Source organism: Pristiophorus japonicus, chromosome 15 (genome assembly GCF_044704955.1).
Source record: "Pristiophorus japonicus isolate sPriJap1 chromosome 15, sPriJap1.hap1, whole genome shotgun sequence".
NCBI lineage: Eukaryota > Metazoa > Chordata > Chondrichthyes > Pristiophoridae > Pristiophorus > Pristiophorus japonicus.
This window is the reverse complement of record NC_091991.1, coordinates 125862920-125884774: the sequence shown is the minus strand read 5'-3', so window position 1 is coordinate 125884774 and position 21855 is coordinate 125862920. Positions and strand designations below refer to the sequence as shown.

The window sequence follows — 21855 nt, the reverse complement described above, 5'->3', positions numbered from 1 at the left end:
GGCTGCTTAAACAAGGGGCTTATAATTTGTGAAGTATTTAAGGGTCGTTTACTGGTAGATCCATTCACAGTTATACTTATATTTATATTTATTTTTATTTTAGTACAAAGGGCATTTATAACAATAGTGATAGTGATAATGGTGATAGTAATGGGGCCTGTAGCTTCTCTACCATTACTTGTAACTGCTCAATTGCTGGCGTCTGAGGTTGAGTTAAGTGAAGGGTTTAGTGAAGGGGCCAATCGAAGAAGTCACAGACTAATATGGGGGCGGAGGAGGAGACCGTACAGCCGACAAACTTACAGGGAAAAGCAATCTTACATCAACTTTTCTGATAACACGTGCCTTAGGAGGCTGCACTTCTGAAAGGAGATCATCAATGAGATATGCCAGCTCATCAAGGGGGATCTGCAGCCCGTCAGGACCGCACTACCCGTTGAGGTAAAGGTTACTGCGGCACGATCCTTTTACGCATTTGGCTCCTTTCAGGCTTCAGCTGGCGACATCTGTGGTATCTCTCAGCACGTCACACACTGCTCCATTCGACAGGTGACTGAAACCCTTTATGCTCGCAGGATGGACTTTATAAGCTTCCCCATGACCAGGGAGGCACAGACCGGGAGGGCTTTGGGTTTCTCGAGAATAGCAAACTTGCCCAAGGTGCAGGGAGCAATAGACTGCATGCACATCGCCCTGAAAGCACCTTTATAGAATGCAGAGATGTTTCTTAACCGAAAGGGATTCCACTCCCTAAATGTGCAACTCGTTGTCGACCACAACTGTCAGACATCTTTCTCCCTCTTTCTTTCTCTCTCTTTCTTTTTCTCTTTCCTGCTCTCCTTTCCATTTCCTCTCTCTCTCTCCTCCCCCTCCCTTTGCCTTCTGCGCATGTGTGAATAACCCCGACCTCCCGAAACGCGGGAAAACCTGTTTACCAAAAAAAAAATGCATGCGCAGATGGCCATTGCTAGGGAAGCTTTGCCTTCACATCACTGGGACCATTTCACATCACTGGGCCCATCTCACATCACTGGGCCCATCTCACATCATCTCACATCACTGGGCCCATCTCACATCACTGGGCCCATCTCACATCACTGGGCCCATCTCACATCATCTCACATCACTGGGTCCATCTCACATCACTGGGCCCATCTCACATCACTGGGCCCACCTCACATCACTGGGCCCATCTCACATCACTGGGCCCACCTCACATCACTGGGCCCATCTCACATCATCTCACATCACTGGGCCCATCTCACATCACTGGGCCCACCTCACATCATCTCACATCACTGGGCCCATCTCACATCACTGGGCCCATCTCACATCATCTCACATCTCACATCATCTCACATCACTGGGCCCATCTCACATCTCACATCACTGGGCCCATCTCACATCACTGGGCCCATCTCACATCACTGGGCTCATCTCACATCACTGGGCCCATCTCACATCACTGGGCCCATCTCACATCATCTCACATCACTGGGCCCATCTCACATCATCTCACATCACTGGGCCCATCTCACATCTCACATCACTGGGCCCATCTCACATCACTGGGCCCATCTCACATCACTGGGCCCATCTCACATCATCTCACATCACTGGGCCCATCTCACATCATCTCACATCACTGGGCCCATCTCACATCACTGGGCCCACCTCACATCACTGGGCCCATCTCACATCACTGGGCCCACCTCACATCACTGGGCTATCGCTGAGCCGAAAGTCGCGATCCAAAAGATGGGTGATGTTCCAGCAATCATGAAGGCTGACACACCATTCAGGCTGGAACATCGCCCATTTTTTGGGCGATAGTCAGCAAAGTGGAAAGTTGAGCCCCATGATGTTCCCAACCATTTCTACTCTAAAATCATTTCAGACTCTACTTGGCTCTTAATCATGTGATCAATTATACTAAAACAAAAAATAGCAAAGGTGACTACAAAAACTGGCAGATGAGCAAGAACTCGAGAAATTTAGTATTATTTATTGCTGTCATCAACACGAATGCTCTACAGAACCCGTATCTGCCACTAATGGCACACTGTTGTTCTGTTTGACAAAATGCATTTCATATTCCTCGAGTACTGTACATTTCAAAGCAATGCAAACCAAAGAATTTAATGAGGATGGCCTGCTGTATCAGAGGCCACTTTCTCCAGCAGTGGAAGATGTTGGGCCAGGTCCAGGCAGCCGAGGTGCTGCTTAAGCATTCAGACTGTCTGCTCGATTACATTTCTGATGACAAAATAGCTCTCATTGTAGGCCATCTCAGCAGCTGTGCTTGGGCTTCTGATAGGGATCTCGAGGCAGGTCTGAAAGAGCTAGCCCTTATTGCCCAGTAGCCAGTCTGTGCCTTGATTGGACTAAAGGCAGCACAGAGGTCTGGTGCAGAATGAATGACCGCTGCCAGGCAATTGGGTAGAGACTTGAATGATGTGCTGCCTGTGGTCGCAAAAAGCTGGATGTTGGAGTGGAATCGCTTTCTAGTCAGAAAATTGCCAGGATGGTGATGGGAGGCACACCAGGCAATGTGGGCGCAGTCTATGGTACCTTACATCCTGGGAAAGTCTTCAATGCAGGCAAAGTATTGGAAAAGAGGTGTAAATGTTCCTCCTGGCATAGAGACCTCCCTAATACAATGGTGAATAGCAAATGGAAGATGTCACCTGCTTCAGCCTGAAGGAGCCTGTTTTTATAAAAGTTAAGGGCCACGATGACCGTGACAGCCACAGGCGTTGCTGTCCATGCTCTGATTGGAGATTTGAGTTGTGACTGCAACATGCGACATAGCCTCTGTTGTTAAGCGAAGGTGCCTGACATATTGCTCCTCAGTGAAGTTAAGGTAGGAGAGATGCTCCTTGAAGACAGTTGTAGGTATGGTCTCCTCCGCAGTGCCTTCCTCCTCCATCATCTCTCAGCTGTTCCTGCTCTCTCCGGTCTTCCTGACTGCTCCCCTTCATCCTCCAGCCCCAAAGGCAGACCTACCAGAGCACCCCAAACAACAGTGAAACGGTTTTGAAGGCAGACAAAAGCAGTACAGCAACAGCAAAAGCTTCTTAGCAGAAGTCAGAATTCAGTTGTTGAAGTGAGAAAAGAAATGGTCAGAAGTTAACCAGCAGCCTATCATACAGCAACTAATCTGTATGTAGTGGATGCGCCCTTTAAATTTTACTTTTTAAGGGTCCTTGCTGCCTGTTAGCGCCACACTTGCAGCGTGGAATGAGAGCGCCGTGCCACCCGCCATATTGAACGCTTAGGCAGATAGAAACACAAAAACACAGAAACATAGAAAATAGGTGCAGGAGCAGTCCATTCGGCCCTTCGAGCCTGCACCATCATTCAATAAGATCATGGCTGATCATTCACCTCAGTACCGCTTTCCTGCTTTCTCTCCATACCCCTTGATCCCTTTCGCTGTAAGGGCCACATCTTACTCCCTTTTGAATATATCTAATGAACTGGCCTCAACAACTTTCTGTGGTAGAGAATTTCACAGGTTCACAATTCTTTGAGTGAAGAATTTTCTCCTCATCTCAGTCCTAAATGGCTTACCCCTTATCCTCAAATTGTGATCCCTGGTTCTGGACTTCCCCAACATTGGGAGCATTCTTCCTGCATCTAACCTGTCCAGTCCCGTCAGAATTTTATATGTTTCTATGAGATCCCCTCTCATCCTTCTAAATTCCAGTGAATGTAAGCCTACTAGATCCAGTCTTTCTTCATATGTCAGTCCTGTCATCCCGGGAATCTGTCTGGTGAACCTTCGCTGTACTCCCTCAATTGCAAGAATGCCCTTCCTCAGATTAGGAGACCAAAATTGTACACAATATTCCAGGTGTGGCCTCACCAAGGCCCTGTACAACTACAGTAAGACCTCCCTGCTCCTATACTCAAATCCCCTAGTTATGAAGGCCAACATGCCATTTGCCTTCTTCACCGCCTGCTGTACCTGCATGCCAACTTTCAATGACTGATGTACCATTACACCCAGGTCTCGTTGCACCTCCCCTTTTCCTAATCTGTCACCATTCAGATAATATTCTGCCTTCCTGTTTTTACCACCAAAGTGGATAACCTCACATTTATCTACATTATACTGCATCTGCCATGCATTTGCCTACTCACCTAACCTGTCCAAGTCACCCTGCAGCCTCTTAGCATCTTCCTCACAGCTCACACTGCCACCCAGCTTACTGTCATCTGCAAACTTGGAGATATTACATTCAATTCCTTCGTCTAAATCATTAATGTATATTGTAAATAGTTGGGGTCCCAGCACTGAACCTTATGCCACCCCACTAGTCACTGAAAAGAACCCATTTATTCCTACTCTTTGCTTCCTGTCTGCCAACCAGTTCTCTATCCACGGCAATACATTACCCCCAATACCATGTGCTTTAATCTCTTGTGTGGGACCTTGTCAAAAGCCTTTTGAAAGTCCAAGTACACCACATCCACTGGTTCTCCCTTGTCCACTCTACTAATTACATCCTCAAAAAATTCTAGAAGATTTGTCAAGCATGATTTCCCTTTCATAAATGTTTTACCTTTGCAAAATGGGCGCAGCATCAATAAATTTCTTGGTCCAAATTCCTTGCACCTTCATACATACATTCTTTCCAGTCAAATTTCCAAAAGTGGTAGCGACACATTCCGCAATATGCTATATTTAATTGTCGTTTCAGATGTGTGTGTAAATACAGAACTTTTCAACATCGCATAAACCTGTGTACCATCATGTCTGTGTGGTTCACCCATATCTCAGATTCCGACTTATGGGATTTAACGAAAACTTTATGGGGTTTAAATTTAGTTGCTTAGTGCCCCTGGAAAGGGTCGTAACAGAGGCTCTAAAGAGGTTGGCGCCATGAGCACCGACGTTCACGCCGCTCGGCACATTCAGTGTACCAGTGCAGGCGGCGCTGACCAGTACCAGCCAGGGGCGTCGAGCTGGTGTGCATCTCCCCCGCTTTCAACAGCGCAATGATTTTTGTTTCGTGCTGACCCTGTAGTGACCATAGCGCCCCGTAGTGAGACCGCCTGGGAAAGTGGGCGGTCCGAACTGTTCCAATGGCGGTGAGGGAAGGAATGACTGCATAAGGTAAGTGTGATTGTTTTTTTTTTTGATTTTTGCCAGTTATCTTTACGTGGGATGAGCAAGGTATTGGGAATGTTTTTTGTGATTTTTTGGGGTGATTTTTTTTCCAGGGAAGCCTCTTTTAGAGCGCTCTGAGGCCAGCTCTTTAGCAATGGATTCTCAGTTACTCAGTCGGCCTAGCGCCCTAAGACAGGTGTGGAACGCCATCCTAAGCGCTCCGCTCCACACCCAGGGCCCAGCTACTGAATTTTAGGCTGCAGGCGCAACAATTTCCTGCCGCAAAATTTACCATCCCACCACCATTGGTGCCCTAATTAGCCTCCAAACGAATTTCCACCCCTAAGTCTTTCCCACTCCCAAACATTTTTGCTTCCTCACCAACTGAACTTTCAGGAATTGGAACGTTCTCAGCATATATATTTCAACCTGCAAAAAGCAAATTACAAGCAAAACATTCAATACATCTTGGTTAAAAACCTTTTTAAACTTTTATCACCATTTTATCACGCTACAAGAAAAATGTCAGGGCTTTGAAGAGGGTGCAGTGGTTATTTACCAGAATAGTACAAGGGATGAGGTGTTTCAGTTATCTGGAGACTAGAAAGCTGGGATTTTCTCCTTAGAACAGAGAAGGTTAATGGGCGATTTAATAGAGGTGTTCAAAAGTATGAGGGGTTTTGATAGAGAGAAACCAGAGGACACAGATTTAAAATAATTGGCAAAAAAATCAGAGGGAGATAAGAAGAAATCTTTTTGCTCAGGGAGTTGTTGAGCGGAAATGACAGAAAGGCTGGTGGAAGCAGATTCAATAGTAGCTTTCAAAAGGGAATTGGAGCTCTACTTAAAAAGGAAAACTTTGCAGGGCTGTGGGGAAAGAGAAGGCGAATGGGACTAATTGTTAATCTTTCAGTGAGCCAGCACAGGCACGATGAGCTGAATGGCTTTCCTCTCTGCTGTATGTTTCTATCATTCTATATTCTAAGGTAAAAAAAAATTGCAAATCACCACGGCCAAAGCAGAAATATTTCAACCTACACCCTTACCCTAAAATGAGTCATTGTAACTGTGAAAATGTATTTCAGCCCATACTTTATTGATATATAGGTATTATAAAAATTTTAAAAATGATGGAATTTGGGAAAAATAGGTTTCCTAACCGTTCATGTATTTCTGATTTGAGGACTTTTTCTATCCAATTCATTTTATTGGCCAATGAGCATGCTAACTTCTTAAGATCGTCATCCATCTTCGTGAAGTCTTCCTGCACTTTGGATCCTGGCTATAAGAAAAACATATTTTTAACTTAATAGTAAGTTTTTCAAAAGTTACAAATAAATCTAATATGGCAACTTTTGGGGCTAGAATTTCGGGTTTTAGCAATTTCGCCCATTTCTGGGCAATAATCGCGGCCAAAGGTGTTTTTTACCGCTGGGTTACCGTTACTGCCAGAGCTCCCAAAATTCGGCAGTCAAGAACGTTATAGCAACAGCGATAAGTCCGGCATTGCACAACTGAATTTGTGCACTGCAGCCGAAATTTGCGAGCGGAAAAAAAAAATTGGAGCTTCTGCGCATGCACAAATTTATCTTCTCTTTTGCAATTTTTTTTTCTTCCCGCACTTCTGGTCAGATGTCAGGGAGCGCCCGCATATGCATAGTACACCCAGGGCTGAATCAGCCATTTTTAGAATTAATTCATGATGGAAGGAGATGGGAGCAGGCAGTGAGCCAGAAAGTTCAGCAGTGAGGCAAAGTGCTGCTGAAAAGAGATGGGTGGAATTAAACAGGAGGAGTGCAAGTAAACCCCTTCCAGCGGTTTTTCGTAGAATTTGGACCAGCATATCTAAGAAGGTCTTCTACATCGATGCTGTCATGTATTCAACCAGCATTGTAACCCATGTATAATCTGACCTAAGTTGTAAACTGTGAGAACAATGACCACTAGGTGGGAGACACTCTTAACTTGGACCTTCAGGTATAAAAGGGGAAGCTCCACCCACCTTCATCACTTGAATGCTAAGAAATAAAGGACAGGTCACAGACTGACCTTCTCTCAAGCATGGGCCTCGTGTGCATTTATACTGTATAGTAAGGACGTATCAGACGCCATCTGAAGGACCCACACACAGTGCCGCAAGAGGTTTTAATGACCTTTGCAGGGTCATTAGAGTAATATTTTTATTGATGCGCTCATTCATTACTTAAATTATAAATCTGACACACTATTTGTTCTCATGCTGTTGGTATAGGTAGGCTTGATGTTGCACCTTATTTGCCATGAATGATCTTTACACATTATTAAGACTGCTTTCTGAGAACTTAAAAGATGTTTCTGCACTTCGATGTCTTCCTCAAGAACCACGTGCAACTTTCGGGGCCAGTAAACAGAGGATGGGCCAGCCCACACCGCGATATGTGTGCGCACTAGGTCCATGCAGCAGAGCAGGTCTCCAGTCATCCTGGTTCAACTCTTGCCACTGGATAAAGGCCTAGCTATGTCGAACCCGTGTGGTCACCACACATTAAAAAAATCCACGCACAGGCATCTTCCACCCCTTCAATTGGAGTTCAGGACTGGATCATAGGGTCCTTCATTGAAACATCTGTGAACTCTGGTGGAAAGCAAGTCATTCTCGTTCAAGGGACCATCTATGAACGACTTGGAAGAAGGGACTGAGTGTAACATAGCCAAGTTTGCTGACGATTCAAAGATGGGAGGAAAAGCAATGTTTGAGGCGGACACACAAAATCTGTAAAAGGACATAGACAGGCTAAGTGAGTGGGCAAAAATTTGGCAGATGGAGTATAATATTGGAAAGTGTGAGGTCATGCACTTTGGCAAAAAAAAATCAAAGAGCAAGTTATTATTTAAATGAAGAATGCAAAGTGCCGCAGTGTAGCGGGACCTGGGGTACTTGTGCATGAAACACAAAAGGATAGTATGCAGGTACAGCAAGTGATCAGGAAGGCCAATGGTATCTTGGCCTTTATTGCGAAGGGGATGGAGTATAAAAGCAGGGACATCTTGCTACAGCTATATAACGTATTGGTGAGGCCATACCTGGAATACTGTGCGCAGTTTTGGTTTCCATATTTACGAAAGGATATATTTGCTTTGGAGGCAGTTCAGGGAAGGTTCACTAGGTTGATTCCGGGCATGAGGGAGTTGACTTATGAGGAAAGGTTGAATAGGTTGGGCCTCTACTCATTGGAGTTCAGAAGGATGAGAGGTGATCTTATCGAAACGTATAAGATTATGAGGGGGCTTGACAAGGTGGATGCAGAGAGGATGTTTCCATTGATGGGGAGACTAGAGGGCATGATCTTAGAATAAGAGGCCGCCCATTTAAAGCAGAGATGAGGAGAAATTTCTTCTCTCAGAGGGTTGTTAACCTGTGGAATTCGCTGCCTCAGAAAGCTGTAAAAGCTGGGACATTGAATAAATTTAAGACAGAAATAGACAGTTTCTTAAACGATAAGGGGATAAGGGGTTATGGAGAGCGGGCTGGGAAGTGGAGCTGAGTCCATGATCAGATCAGCCATGATCTTATTAAATGGTGGAGCAGGCTCGAGGGGCTGTACGGCCTACTCCTGCTCCTAGTTCTTATGTTCTTATGATGATAATGTATTAAATGCACACTATGGTATAAGTGCTTTGGTGGCTTTGTGTTTGTGTCACAAGAGCACATGGGCCCTCTGGTAACCATTCCCATTGTCATCTTTGCAGGGAAAGATGTCCCACAACCGCCAGGAGCAGCGGCGGACAGGCAGCGGTCCACCCAGAACCATGCCTCTGACAGATCTCGAGGAAAGAGTGGCTGGTCTGATCGGGCCTCAGGGAGGGCAACTGCCCATGGGGATGCTCACCCCCCATTTGATAGTGAGGGTAAGTCCTGCACACTCTCCGGGTTGGGTTGGGGCAATGTAATATAGTGTCTGTGGACTAGGGTTGGGGCAATGTCATGCAGTGTCTCTGGACTACATATAATGGAGTAGTGGTGGTCCTTCAACTGAGCTTGTGCTATGTGACCTTACTCATGTCACCCTGCCCCCTCCCCTGCTAACTACTCGTCTGTTGCTTTCTATTTCCAGATGAGGAGTCGCATGTGCCAAATTCCTCAATGGAAGCCTCCACCTCAGGCCGTCATGTTGGGGGGGGGGGGGTGGCGAAGGACGAGAGCGAGGACGAGGAACTTGAAGGAGAGGAGTGGATGGAGCAGCCTACTCTGGTGGAGGTCCGGAGGGGGGGGGGGGGGCAGATGCACTCGACATCTCTTTTTCACCCGGACAGCACCTCGTCCGAGAATAAAGCATTCTCGGGATTTCATCCGTCCGAGGCCTTGAGTACTAGTGGCATGCAGCAACGCACTCCCGGGGTTGAATCCCATATGCCGTCTCTCCGGAGGGTGAGTCGGCAAAGCCGGTCTGCTGACAGACAGGCAGGCGCACACCTGGACATAGTGGGACTGTCCAGAGAGAGCTTCCAGTTCACCCAACAGCTCCTAGTGGTATTGGGTAGGATTCCTGCAAGCATCGCAACACTATCTGCGAACATGACCGAGATCGGGTCGCAGATTGTCCATGCGACCCAAGAAACTTGTGAGGCTGTCAATGCCCACGCGCAATTGATGGCTTCCATTTGTGACACTGCAGTCCCCAGTGTCACACCCAGAGCCACATCACCTGTGACTGGCAACACTGAGCAAGAGGCTCGCCACTCAGAAGCCGGGGCTTCCATACCGCGAGCTTCTCCAATGGATCCACACATGGCATCTCCATTGTCTCACCCCCCAATACAGCAGCACCCTAGCACCATGCTGCACGAACTATTGGTGCCAACTTGGGTAGGGTCATGATGTGAGGGAGGAGGGTGCGAGGGAGGGGGGGTTAGGGTGAGCAGGGGGCGCGTGGGAGAGCCGGATGTTGGGTGCAGGGGTTGTTGATTTGTTGTTGATGTTGTTATTTTATAAAAGTTTAAAAAATTTACAAATTCTGTTGAAGTTCAAATTTTATTTAAGTTTCAAAATTATGTTTAACAAGTTTACAATGTTTATTAAATTCTTTTGTTTACCTTAACCATTCCTGTTATGTATCTGGTCTTGTATATACTCTGTACAGCCACCAGAGGGCTCATTCCCCGGAGTCCCAAGGGATCGCATAATCCCTTGGGAGCACAGGTATTTAAGAGTACTTCACAGGTTGGAGAGGCACACTGGAGACCTGCAATAAAAGACTACAGTCACACTTTACTTTGAGCTAACAGTGTTCAGTCTGACTCTTTCTCCATACACTACAATTCCTGTGTAGTGTCTCATTAGCAGAATAAGAGTGTGAATAGTCAACATGGTGGGATAGAGTGGTTAGGCAATGGTCAAACATGCCAGTCACTCTTCAAGCAACGCATTGAATTATGAGCTGCTGACGTAAGGCTTTTGCAGTGGCGAAAGCTGCACGAGCCTAGCCTGTGGTTGTGGTGGGGATGGCATGGGTTCCTCCCCAGGCTCCTCGTCCTTGAACTCCTCCTCCTCCTCGTCCTCCCCTCTCTCCTGAGGTGGCTCTGCAGTCCTCATTGGCTAATTCTGTCCTCTCATGATGGCTACGTTGTGTAGCATGCAGCACACCACAATGAACTCAGAGATCTGTTGAGGGGAGTATTGCAGGCAGCCTCCAGAGTGGTCCAGGCATCAGACCAATTGTCTGTTCGACAATGTTGCGTGTGGCTATATGGCTCGCATTATGGCAATGCTCAGCTTCTGTCTGAGGGGTCACGAGCCAGGTGGCGAGGTCGTAACCTTTGTCCCCCAGCATCCAGCTCTAGCCTTGTGGTTGATGCTCGAACGGGCATGAGACACTGCTCTCATGCAAGATGAAAGCATCATGGATGCTCCCTGGATATTGACTGCCATCATCATCATAGGCAGTCCCTCGGAATTGAGGAAGACTTGCTTCCACTCTTAAAATGAATCCTTAGTGGGCTGAACAGTCCAATACGAGAACCACAGTCCCTGTCACAGGTGGGACAGATAGTCGTTGAGGGAAAGGCTGGGTGGGACAGGTTTACCACACGCTCTTTCCGCTGCCTCCGCTTGATTTCTGCATGCTCTCGCCGATGAGCTGCCATGATGAGCGGCGATGTTTGACTGCCATGATGCGCTGAGTATGGTCGCAGACGATTTGTACATTCATGGAGTGAAATCCCTTTCGGTTTCAGTAAACTTCTGTAAAGGTGCTCGCAGGGCAATATGCGTACAGTTAAGGGCACCCTGAAACTTGGGGAAGCCAGCAATTTGTCCAAAACCTACAGCCTTCTCATTCTGGGCCTCCTTGGTCATTGGAAAGTTTATGAAGTCCATCCTGCATGTGTAAAGTACAATAGTCACCTGGCAAATGCAGCAAAGTGTAGTGTACTGTGAGATGGAGCATATGTCCCCTGCTGATATCTGAAAGGAGCCGGAAGCATAGAAGGCAAATGCCGCAGTCACCTTCACCTCGACAGGCAGTGCTGTCCTGTTGCCACTGGTAGGCTGTACCTCTGTCTGTAGGAGCTGGCATATCTCTGTGACCACCTCTTTTTGGAAGCACAGTCTTCTAATGCACTGTGCCTCAGAGAGCTGCAGGTATGAATGCTGTTGCCTGTAAACTTGTGGGGGGTAAGGCCTCCTCCCATATGTCTGCGACCTCTTTGATTATGCTCAAAATGATCATCAATAAGCTTTCTTCCAGTTCGACGCTGCATTAAAAAAAATCCTTTAAAATGAAATATAAACTTAAATAAAATTTCACTGTGTAAAACACAGCCTTCTTCTCCAAATCCGTTTGTGCTGAACTTCTGCTCCATTTTCAAGATGGTGTCTTTAGCTCCGGGTGTGCCCTGGGTTCGACTGATCTTTTCTGGCGGGTTCCCGGGCGGACGGTAAATCGGGCGATATCGCCGAATTTTCCGCCTGGGGCGACAGCGCAGCATGGCATGCCGATTGACATCATCCAAACGGTGAAAACATCGGGCGGGCGCTAAAACCGCTGCAAAATCACTGCCTAAATTTCCACCCGGGCGCAAAATGCTGTGCAACTCGTTTAGCACGAAAAAAAAGTAGCTTTTGCGCTTCGTCCAGGCGAAAAACCGGTTGTAAACCTGTCGAAAATCTAACCCAGTGTGTTTTATTGGAATCAAAGGTAATTTGTTTAAATAGCATTTAAAAAAGCTAGATACCCAAGAACCTTCAAAACAACATGCATTTATATAGCACCAATTTACGGAGGTGTAATCAGGCTAAAACGGATGCTGAGCCAAAAGACAAGATATTAGGAGGCATTATCAAAAGCTTCATCAAAGAGCACCTTAAAGGATGAAAATGAGGTGGAAAGATTTAGGGAGGGAATTCCAGAACATGTGCCCTAGATGGCTGAAGGCATGGCTGCCAATTGTGGGGTAAAAGGGGATTTCACAAAAGGTCAGAGTCAGAGGAACAGAGAGCTTGGGGAGGTTGTATTGCTGGAGGAGATTACAGACATTGGGATGGGCAAGGCCACAAAGGAATTTAAACATGAGGATGAAAATTTGAAATTGGAAGAATTATTGGACTGGAAGCCACTCTAGGTTAGCAAAGGACAGAGGTGATAGGAGAGTGAGACCTGGCGTGAATTGGCTAGGATAGATTGGCGAATGATACTTAAGGGGTTGACAGTGGATGGGCAATGGCAGACATTTAGAGACCACATGGATGAACTACAACAATTGTACATCCCTGTCTGGCGTAAAAATAAAAAAGGGAAGATGGCTCAACCGTGGCTATCAAGGGAAATCAGGGATAGTATTAAAGCCAAGGAAGTGGCATACAGATTGGCCAGAAAAAGCAATGAACCCGGGGACTGGGAGAAATTTAGAACTCAGCAGAGGGTTTGATTAGGGCAGGAAAAATAGAGTACGAGAGGAAGCTTGCAGGGAACATTAAAACGGATTGCAAAAGCTTCTATAGATATGTAAAGAGAAAAAGGTTAATAAAGACAAACGTAGGTCCCCTGCAGTCAGAATCAGGAGAAGTCATAACAGGGAACAAAGAAATGGCAGACCAATTGAACAAGTACTTTGGTTCGGTATTCACTAAGGAGGACACAAACAACCTTCCGGATATAAAAGGGGTCAGAGGATCTAGTAAGAAGGAGGAACTGAGGGAAATCCTTATTAGTTGGGAAATTGTGTTGGGGAAATTGATGGGATTGAAGGCCGATAAATCCCCAGGGCCTGATGGTCTGCATCCCAGAGTACTTAAGGAGGTGGCCTTGGAAATAGCGGATGCATTGACAGTCATTTTCCAACATTTCATAGACTCTGGATCAGTTCTTATGGAGTGGAGGGTAGCCAATGTAACCCCACTTTTTAAAAAAGGAGGGAGAGAGAAAACAGGAATTATAGACTGGTCAGCCTGACATCGGTAGTAGGTAAAATGATGGAATCAATTATTAAGGATGTCATAGCAGCGCATTTGGAAAGAGGTGACATGATAGGTCCAAGTCAGCATGGATTTGTGAAAGGGAAATCATGCTTGACAAATCTTCTAGAATTTTTTGAGGATGTTTCCAGTAAAGTGGACAAGGGAGAACCAATTGATGTGGTGTATTTGGACTTTCAGAAGGCTTTCGACAAGGTCCCACACAAGAGATTAATGTGCAAAGTTAAAGCACATGGGATTGGGGGTAGTGTGCTGACGTGGATTAAGAACTGGTTGGCAGACAGGAAGCAAAGAGTAGGAGTAAATGGGTACTTTTCAGAATGGCAGGCAGTGACTAGTGGGATACCGCAAGGTTCTGTGCTGGGGCCCCAGCTGTTTACATTGTACATTAATGATTTAGACAGGGGATTAAATGTAGTATCTCCAAATTTGCGGATGGCACTAAGTTGGGTGGCAGTGTGAGCTGCGAGGAGGATGCTATGAGGCTGCAGAGTGACTTGGAGAGGTTAGGTGAGTGGGCAAATGCATGGCAGATGAAGTATAATGTGGATAAATGTGAGGTTATCCACTTTGGTGGTAAAAACAGAGAGACAGACTATTATCTGAATGGTGACAGATTAGGAAAAGGGGAGGTGCAACGAGATCTGGGTGTTATGGTACATCAGTCATTGAAGGTTGGCATGCAGATACAGCAGGCAGTTAAGAAAGCAAATGACATGTTGGCCTTCATAGCAAGGGGATTTGAGTACAGGGGCAGGGAGGTGTTACTACAGTTGTACAGGGCCTTGATGAGGCCACACCTGGAGTATTGTGTACAGTTTTGGTCTCCTAACTTGAGGAAGGACATTCTTGCTATTGAGGGAGTGCAGCGAAGGTTCACCAGACTGATTCCCGAGATGGCGGGACTGACATATCAAGAAAGACTGGATCAACTGGGCTTGTATTCACTGGAGTTCAGAGGAATGAGAGGTGATCTCATAGAAACGTTTAAAATTCTGACGGGTTTAGACAGGTTAGATGCAGGAAGAATGTTCCCAATGTTGGGGAAGTCCAGAACCAGGGGTCACAGTCTAAGGATAATGGGTAAGCCATTTAGGACCGAGATAAGGAGAAACTTCTTCACCCAGAGAGTGGTGAACCTGTGGAATTCTCTACCACGGAAAGTTGTTGAGGCCAAATCACTAAATATATTCAAAAAGGAGTTGGATGTAGTCCTTACTACTCGGGGGATCAAGGGGTATGGTGAGAAAGCAGGAATGGGGTACTGAAGTTGCATGTTCAGCCATGAACTCATTGAATGGCGGTGCAGGCTAGAAGGGCCGAGTGGCCTACTCCTGCACCTATTTTCTATGTCTATGTTTTATATGGTTTAGGATAGGATATAGGCAGCAGAATTTAAATAAGTTGACGTTTACGGAGGGTAAAAGATAAGAAAGAGACTGACCAGGAGAGCATTTCAATATTTCTAAAATCATTGCTAAAATGAGCGAGTATTCAGTCCTAGATTTGTCAATTGAAATATATATTTATATAGCACCTCATCACGCCTATCAGAAACATCACAATCACTTCACATAAAATGAATTACTTTGTAATACCATGTCTGCCATTTTGTGCACAGCAAGATACCACAAATGTCAATGAGATGAACGGCCAGTTACTTTGTTCTTGTTTTGTTGGTTGAGGGACTCACCTCAAAAAAGTGCCATGGAAACTTTAGTATCCAAATCATCGAAATGCATCAACCAATTACAAACAGCAGTCCGACAATTCCTTGAGTGCTGCACTGGAGTGTTAATCTACAATATGTGTATAAGTCTTAACGATAGCTTTGAACTCACAACCTTATGATCTCAGGGAGATGAAAAATAATCAATGGGACATTTCCCATTCCAAAAAGCAGCATTTAGTTCAGTTGATGCAGAGCTGCAAGGGTGGCCACCTTATCTTGGCTAATGGAGATGCAAAAGCAGGGAGATGATAAACAGAGGAAAAATGAGCCAAAAATCAAAAATAAACCACTACTTCTGGAAAACTGAGCCTTGTAATATTTAAACTTGTTCATCATTCAAATCAAGAATAATGGTAAAATGTCCTTATTTATGTAAATATACCAAGAGAAACAAAAAAGTAATGGGTGTCAATATAACATGTACCTGCTGGCCGCTGACTGCTTTGATTTCTTCCACATTCAATTGTTGAAGAGCAATCCGTTTTTTCTCACATTCCTCCCAGCAGGCCTTCTCATGCTCACTTCTCATAGTCTGTAATCTATGTAGATTCTTCAGAAATAAAAATTTACATCATTTCCTTTAAGACTGCTGTTACTGAATAAATGCAAAAGTACAACATAACTTAAGGCCTCATTCTACACTACGCAAACTTGAGGTCACCCAAAACTCAGCAGCCCGTGTACTAACTCGCACCAAGTCACAATCACCCAGCATCCCTGTGCTTTCTGACCTACATTGGCTCCCAGTTAAACAACGCCTCAATTTCAAAATTCTCATCCTTGTTTACAAATCACTCCATGGCCTTGTCCCTCCCTATGTCTGTAATCTTTTTCATCCTCACAACCCCACAAGATGTCCGCGCTCCACAAATTCTGGTCTCTTGAACATTTGTCATGATAACTGCTCAACCATCAGTAGCCATGCCTTCAGCTGTTTGGTCCCTAAGCTCTGGAACTCCCTCCCTAAACCTCTCCGCTTCTCTACCTCTCTTTCCTCCTTTAAGACGCTCCTTAAAACTTACCTCTTTAAACAAGCTTTTGGTCATCTGCCTTAATTTCTTCTTTTGTGGCTTGGTGTGAAATTTATCTGTTTTGTCTTATAACACAGTTGTGAAGCACCTTGGGATTATTATTATTATTTATATGTTTGGCTCATAATATGCCATGGATACATTCTTGCCTCCGAGATCAAACAAGGTGTACATCATTAACACAGAGGATCATGTCAAACAGCAAAATACCAGTATTCTTAAGTGTCAGTGAGTGTAATCAGTTATACATCTTGTATGTGTTTTAAAAAGTGACATCACATGGTGCATCATTTCTTAAGTTAATCTGAAAATGAACAACTTCTTCAGCAAAGTGGCTGCTACATTAGTGGCATAATATTCAAAAACATGAATATATATGCTCACTTATCTAGATGTAAATGATTTTGTTCTTTTAATTTCTCAGATGCACAGTGTGCCACTCCAAGGGGCCAAGTTTCCACAGGAGTTGCTCCTATTTTTTTGGAGCAACTAGTATTTTATGGGAGTATCTTAAAAATTGCAATTCTCCAAGTTAGGGCCCAAGTTTCGGCTCGAGTTCCTCCTATTTTTTTGGAGCAACTAGTTTAGTATGGAGTATCTTTGAAATCGAAATTCTCAGCATTTAGTTTGCTCCAGTTCTAGTTAGTTTGAATAGATTCGTTTTAGTACAGATTTTTTTTTCAAAAGGGGGCGTTACACCAGCCACTTACGCCTGTTTTGCAAGTTTAGGCAGCGAAATGTTACTCCAAATTAACTTAGAACAGAGTAAATGTAGATTTTATACGCTCAGAAAAACCTTGCCTACACTTTAGAAATTAGGTGCAGGTAGCGAGAGATGGTGGGGGGAGGGGTGGAAGGGAAGTTGGAGGGAAGTTAGGGGATTTTACAAAGCATTAAACACTTCACTTTTATCAATAAAAAGCCATCAATAATAAATGATAAATAAATCAATAAATCAACCAATCAAAAAAAAATTTAAAAAATAATTTAAAAAAATCCAAAAATAAAAAATTCTAAGTTTCTACTCACCTACTGCAGCACCAGAAACCCTCCAACAGCCTGCCGAAGGGCTGGTCGGGCGGGCCCCACTATGGAGGAGTTGTTCGGGTGGGGCCTGCACCGAGGAGGTGTTCGGGCGGGGCTCATCACCGAAGAGCTGCTGATCGGGCGGGGTCCCGCCGCCGAAGAGGTGCTGGTCGCGCAGGGCCTGCCACCAAAGAGCTGCAGTTCGGGCAGGGCCCGCCACTGGGGAGGAGTTCGGGCGGGCCCTGCTGCCGAAGAGGTGTTGGTTGGGTGGGCCCCGCTGCCAAAGAGGTGCTCAGACAGGGCCCGCCACCGAAGAACTGCAGTTCGGGCAGGGCGCGCCACTGGAGAGGAGTGCGGGCGGACCCCGCTGCTGAAGAGGTGCTGGTCGGGCGGGGTCCCACCACCGAAGAGGTGCTGGTCGGGCGGGCCCCACCGCCGAAGAGGTGCTCAGACAGGGCCCGCCACCGAAGAACTGCAGTTCGGGCAGGGCGCGCCACTAGAGAGGAGTGCGGGCGGACCCCGCTGCTGAAAAGGTGCTGGTCGGGCGGGGTCTCACCACCGAAGAGGTGCTGGTCGGGCGGGCCCCACCGCCGAATAGGTGCTCGGGCGGGCCTCGCTATTGGGGAGGTTTTCGGGCGGGCCCTGCCGCCACGGAGATAAGGGCAGTGGTGGCGAGGTGAGGCGAGGGACGGTGAGGTAGGCAGGCCACTCGGCCCGGGATAGGGGCAGCGAACAGCGTGGCGTCCCTTCGGTCAGGTATAGAGTCGCCCGGAGAAGGACGCGCTGGGAGGGCCAGGAGCTATTGCACACATGCGCAGAACTCCACTGCGCATGCGCGCAGTTGCCGGCACTCTTTTTGGCCCAGGGCTGTAGCTCCGCCCCCAGCTGCTTGTGCTGCGCTGCGTTGACTGTGAAACAGGCCTGCTGAACTTGGAGAATCGCGAGGAAGTTTTAGGCGCTTTTTTAATTCTAAAAAATAGGCAGGCCTCTGGGAGTGCGCCGTTCTGGGAGGACATCCGAAACTTGGGCCCATAGTTTGCTCCAGTTTCAGTGAGTTAGTTCAGTTTCTTTTTAGTTCCGTTTTTTTTTCCAAAAGGGGGTCTTTCCAGCCACTTACGCCTGTTTTGGCTATTTAAGCAATAGTTACTCCAAACTAACTTAGGCCAGCGTATGTGTCCACTTTTGTACACTCAGAAAAACCTTGCGGACACTTTAGAAATCAAGCGCAGGTAGCCAGAGATGGGGTGGGTGGAAGGGAAGTTAGAGGATTTTCCAAAACACTAAACACCTTCACAACAACATTAAAGAAGCATAAGTACATTTAAAGCACTAAGCACTAAACAAAGCACAAAAATAGGCATTCAATAACAAATAAAAAATACAAGGAAAGCACCAAGACTTACAAAACACCAAATAAAGCACAAAAAGTAATAAGCAATTAATTAACAAATAAAAAATAGAAGGAACCCTACATCGAAAGCATCAAGACCAAAGTAATAAGCAATCAATCAATCAATAACAAATAAAAAATAGAAGTCCTATTTTTATGTGAAGGGAAGGCAGCGGGCCGCCGATGAGGGGCAAGGGCGGGGGGGAGGGGCGAGGAGAGTGCGAGGAGAGGGGGTGGGGCGAGAAGAGGGTGAGGAGTGGGGGTGGGGCGAGAAGAGGGGGGGGCAAGGAGAGGAAGGGCCGGGGGGGGGGGAGAAGCAACTTTAAACATATGAGCCTGTCCAGGTCCCATCCTACTCACGTCTTGCCCCCAATCTCTGCTTTCCTGCTACCCCCGCCACCGCGAACATCTCCGAAACAGTCTCAAGGAACACTCGATGGCCTCAGTCATCTTCTTTCTTGATGGTCACTTTTCCCATCTCCTTCTCCCTTTCTTGTTTGGCTTTCTGTTCCTGGAACCTCCTGTCTCCAATGACGGACATTGCCATCTGTTCCTTCGCAGGTCGCGGCAGGGAGCCCATTTGGCCAGGGCTAGGGGCGGCGTGCTTTGGGCCCCTCCCACACAATCTGCAGCACACGCACACAGAATCTGGGGGCGAGGAGCTACTGCACATGCGCGCACACTCTAGCGTGCATGTGCAGAGGTCCCAACACTGTTTTCGCCCCCTACGCGTACTGCTGCGCTACGCCAGGGCCCTACATCAGTGCTGCTCCGTGGAGAATACAAAGGTAAATAATAGCCACTGTTTCTGTTCTAAAAAATTGCCGCACCTCACAGAGGTGCGCCATTCTAACCTTGGGTGCAAACTTGGGCCCATACAAACCAGGAAGGGGCCAGATTTCATCTCTGGTATTTACTGAGCTAACTAACCTTAGCTGGGGTGCAGGTGTGCATTATACATAGCTGACATCCCAGAGCTGGGAAGGAACAAAGAAAAACACGCCAGTGTTCCACTTTCTGACTGTTAAGCACTCCCTTGTAGCAAGGTTGTATTTGGATCCACCATTTACGGACAACTTGGGATGGACAATAAATGTGGCCTTGCTAGCATCACCCACATCCAGGGAACACAGTTTTAAGAAACTTGAAACAAAAAATACAAATGTTATAAAAATGTAAGTAATTTCAATGTCTCATCAGTACCTTTGAATGCTCACCTTTTCAAGATCTAAAAATTTCATATGTACTTCTTCCCGAAATTCAATTTCCTTCTGAAATAACTTGTTGCTGAGACTGTCTACAAGTTGACCTATTTTGCCCTGCAACAAAGTTCTAAATCATCAACAAAGCAACAACATAAAAAAGCACTGAATGAGAAAAGGTAGCTTGGCCAAACAAGCCTGTTCTTTCTACATATCATATCAAATTTACGTATCCCCAAAATATAATCTCCCGGTGGAAAGTTATGTTTCAAATTGACTTATAAGGGGAGACTGACAGAGCATAACTTTTTTTGTTGAAGACACCTGGGGGAGTGAGGGGAATGATGTAGGTCTTTAAACTGAGAGATTCAGATGTAGATATGAATATAGAATGAGAGGACATGGACTTAAAATTACATATTGGGCTGAAAATTGCGGCCTTGCTGGGTCCATACGAAGTGCGCACGGACCCGGCGAGGCCTTGCAAAACCGGTTCTCGGAGTGCGAAGCGCATGCGCCGAAAATTGGCTTTTCCGATCTGGCAAGATTTCTCCGTACAGATCCTCCGGCCCCCGGGAGAAGGGCATTCGCACAGCAGAGATTGGGCTATTTGCCCAACTCCTGCCCAGCGAATGTCCTTCAAACTTTTACGCCTTGTAAAAGCAGGCATATAGCTTACTTTTACCAGCGTAACACTTCTAAAACATATAAACTTTAAATTTAAACACTAATTTTTATATTAAAAACCCTGTCCATTAAGGTAAGTTTATTTTTAACACTATTAAAACACATTTAAAAAAATCTAAAAAATATATTCTTTTTCTAAAACATTTAATTACATTTAATTTTAATTAATTTTAAATATGTGAGGTGTTTTATTTATTTATTATGCTGTGTTTCGGTGTTTTAGGGGTTTTTCTCATTGATTGTAATGGGAGCTCACACAAACGGAGTTCTCATTTTTATCAATGAGAATACTGCATAGTGATTGGTGGTCCAAGCCCAAGTGACTCCAGCTTGTATGCACGTACCTAGAAGTCATCGCCCCATGCGCTGCACAGTGAATCTAGGCCTCCGACCAGAATCTGACGTTTCTCTGGGACCACCAGGTACTTTTGTAGATTTTTTCCGGGTCGGAGGCGTTCGTACAAAGGAACCTCCAACCGCAATTTCCCCCCCAATGTTTTTAGTCTTTGGAGAATCAACATTAATGGCTAGCTTCGTAGCATTTTAACCACCTTCAACCCTGTGTTATTTTTTTTTAAACAAATTGCATGCATACACTTTGCTTTAAAAACCTAACATTTAAATGTAACTCTTTTCCAAATCCTTTCTGTGCGAAAAGAGGTCAAAAAAAATCTCAAAATATGATAAGCTGCATAACCACCTGATGGTTTTAACTGTTCTACCACAGCAATATCCAAATCCCTACTTTGATTAGTATACTGGATAACTGTTACATTCCACCCATAGTCCTAACGTTGGTTCCTTGTTCCCAAACTAATAATTTTACCTCTACCTACTGAACTGGTTAATGGCTCCATTTTATAATCCTGTTGCACTGTACATATAATTTGTTCTGTCTCTGACTTTAGTGCCATCTGCAAACTTTAAGATCATGCTTTCAATAGTCTCATCCAAATTAGTGAAAAACAAATAGTAGCCGTTCCAAGAATAACCCTGGAGTAATTCACTGATCTCTTGAAGGATCTGCTATTACACATATAGATCGAAAAATCATATGTAGTGTTTTAGTAGGTTTACTGGTGTGATTTAATGTTTATGCTTTACCACACTAAGCCAACATGTTAAAATGAAATATCTAACAATGTATGGAATACAAAAAGTGTTTCCACAGCTCCCATAAAATAATATTGTTTATTAATACTAAATTCTTATGTAGCAA

At 45.5% G+C, this 21855-nt stretch overlaps 1 protein-coding gene across 1 annotated transcript in view; it reads right to left on the bottom strand.

Moving 5' to 3' along the window:
* Positions 1 to 21855, bottom strand: part of LOC139225857 (coiled-coil domain-containing protein 154-like) — a 194915-nt gene that overhangs the window by 68681 nt on the left and 104379 nt on the right. Inside the window, exons 7-9 of the mRNA XM_070856711.1 lie at positions 19965 to 20066; positions 15725 to 15850; positions 6277 to 6398 (exon numbers count right to left, since the gene is read on the bottom strand). Coding sequence (XP_070712812.1) covers positions 6277 to 6398; positions 15725 to 15850; positions 19965 to 20066 — 350 coding nt within the window. The remainder of the gene's footprint in view (positions 1 to 6276; positions 6399 to 15724; positions 15851 to 19964; positions 20067 to 21855) is intronic.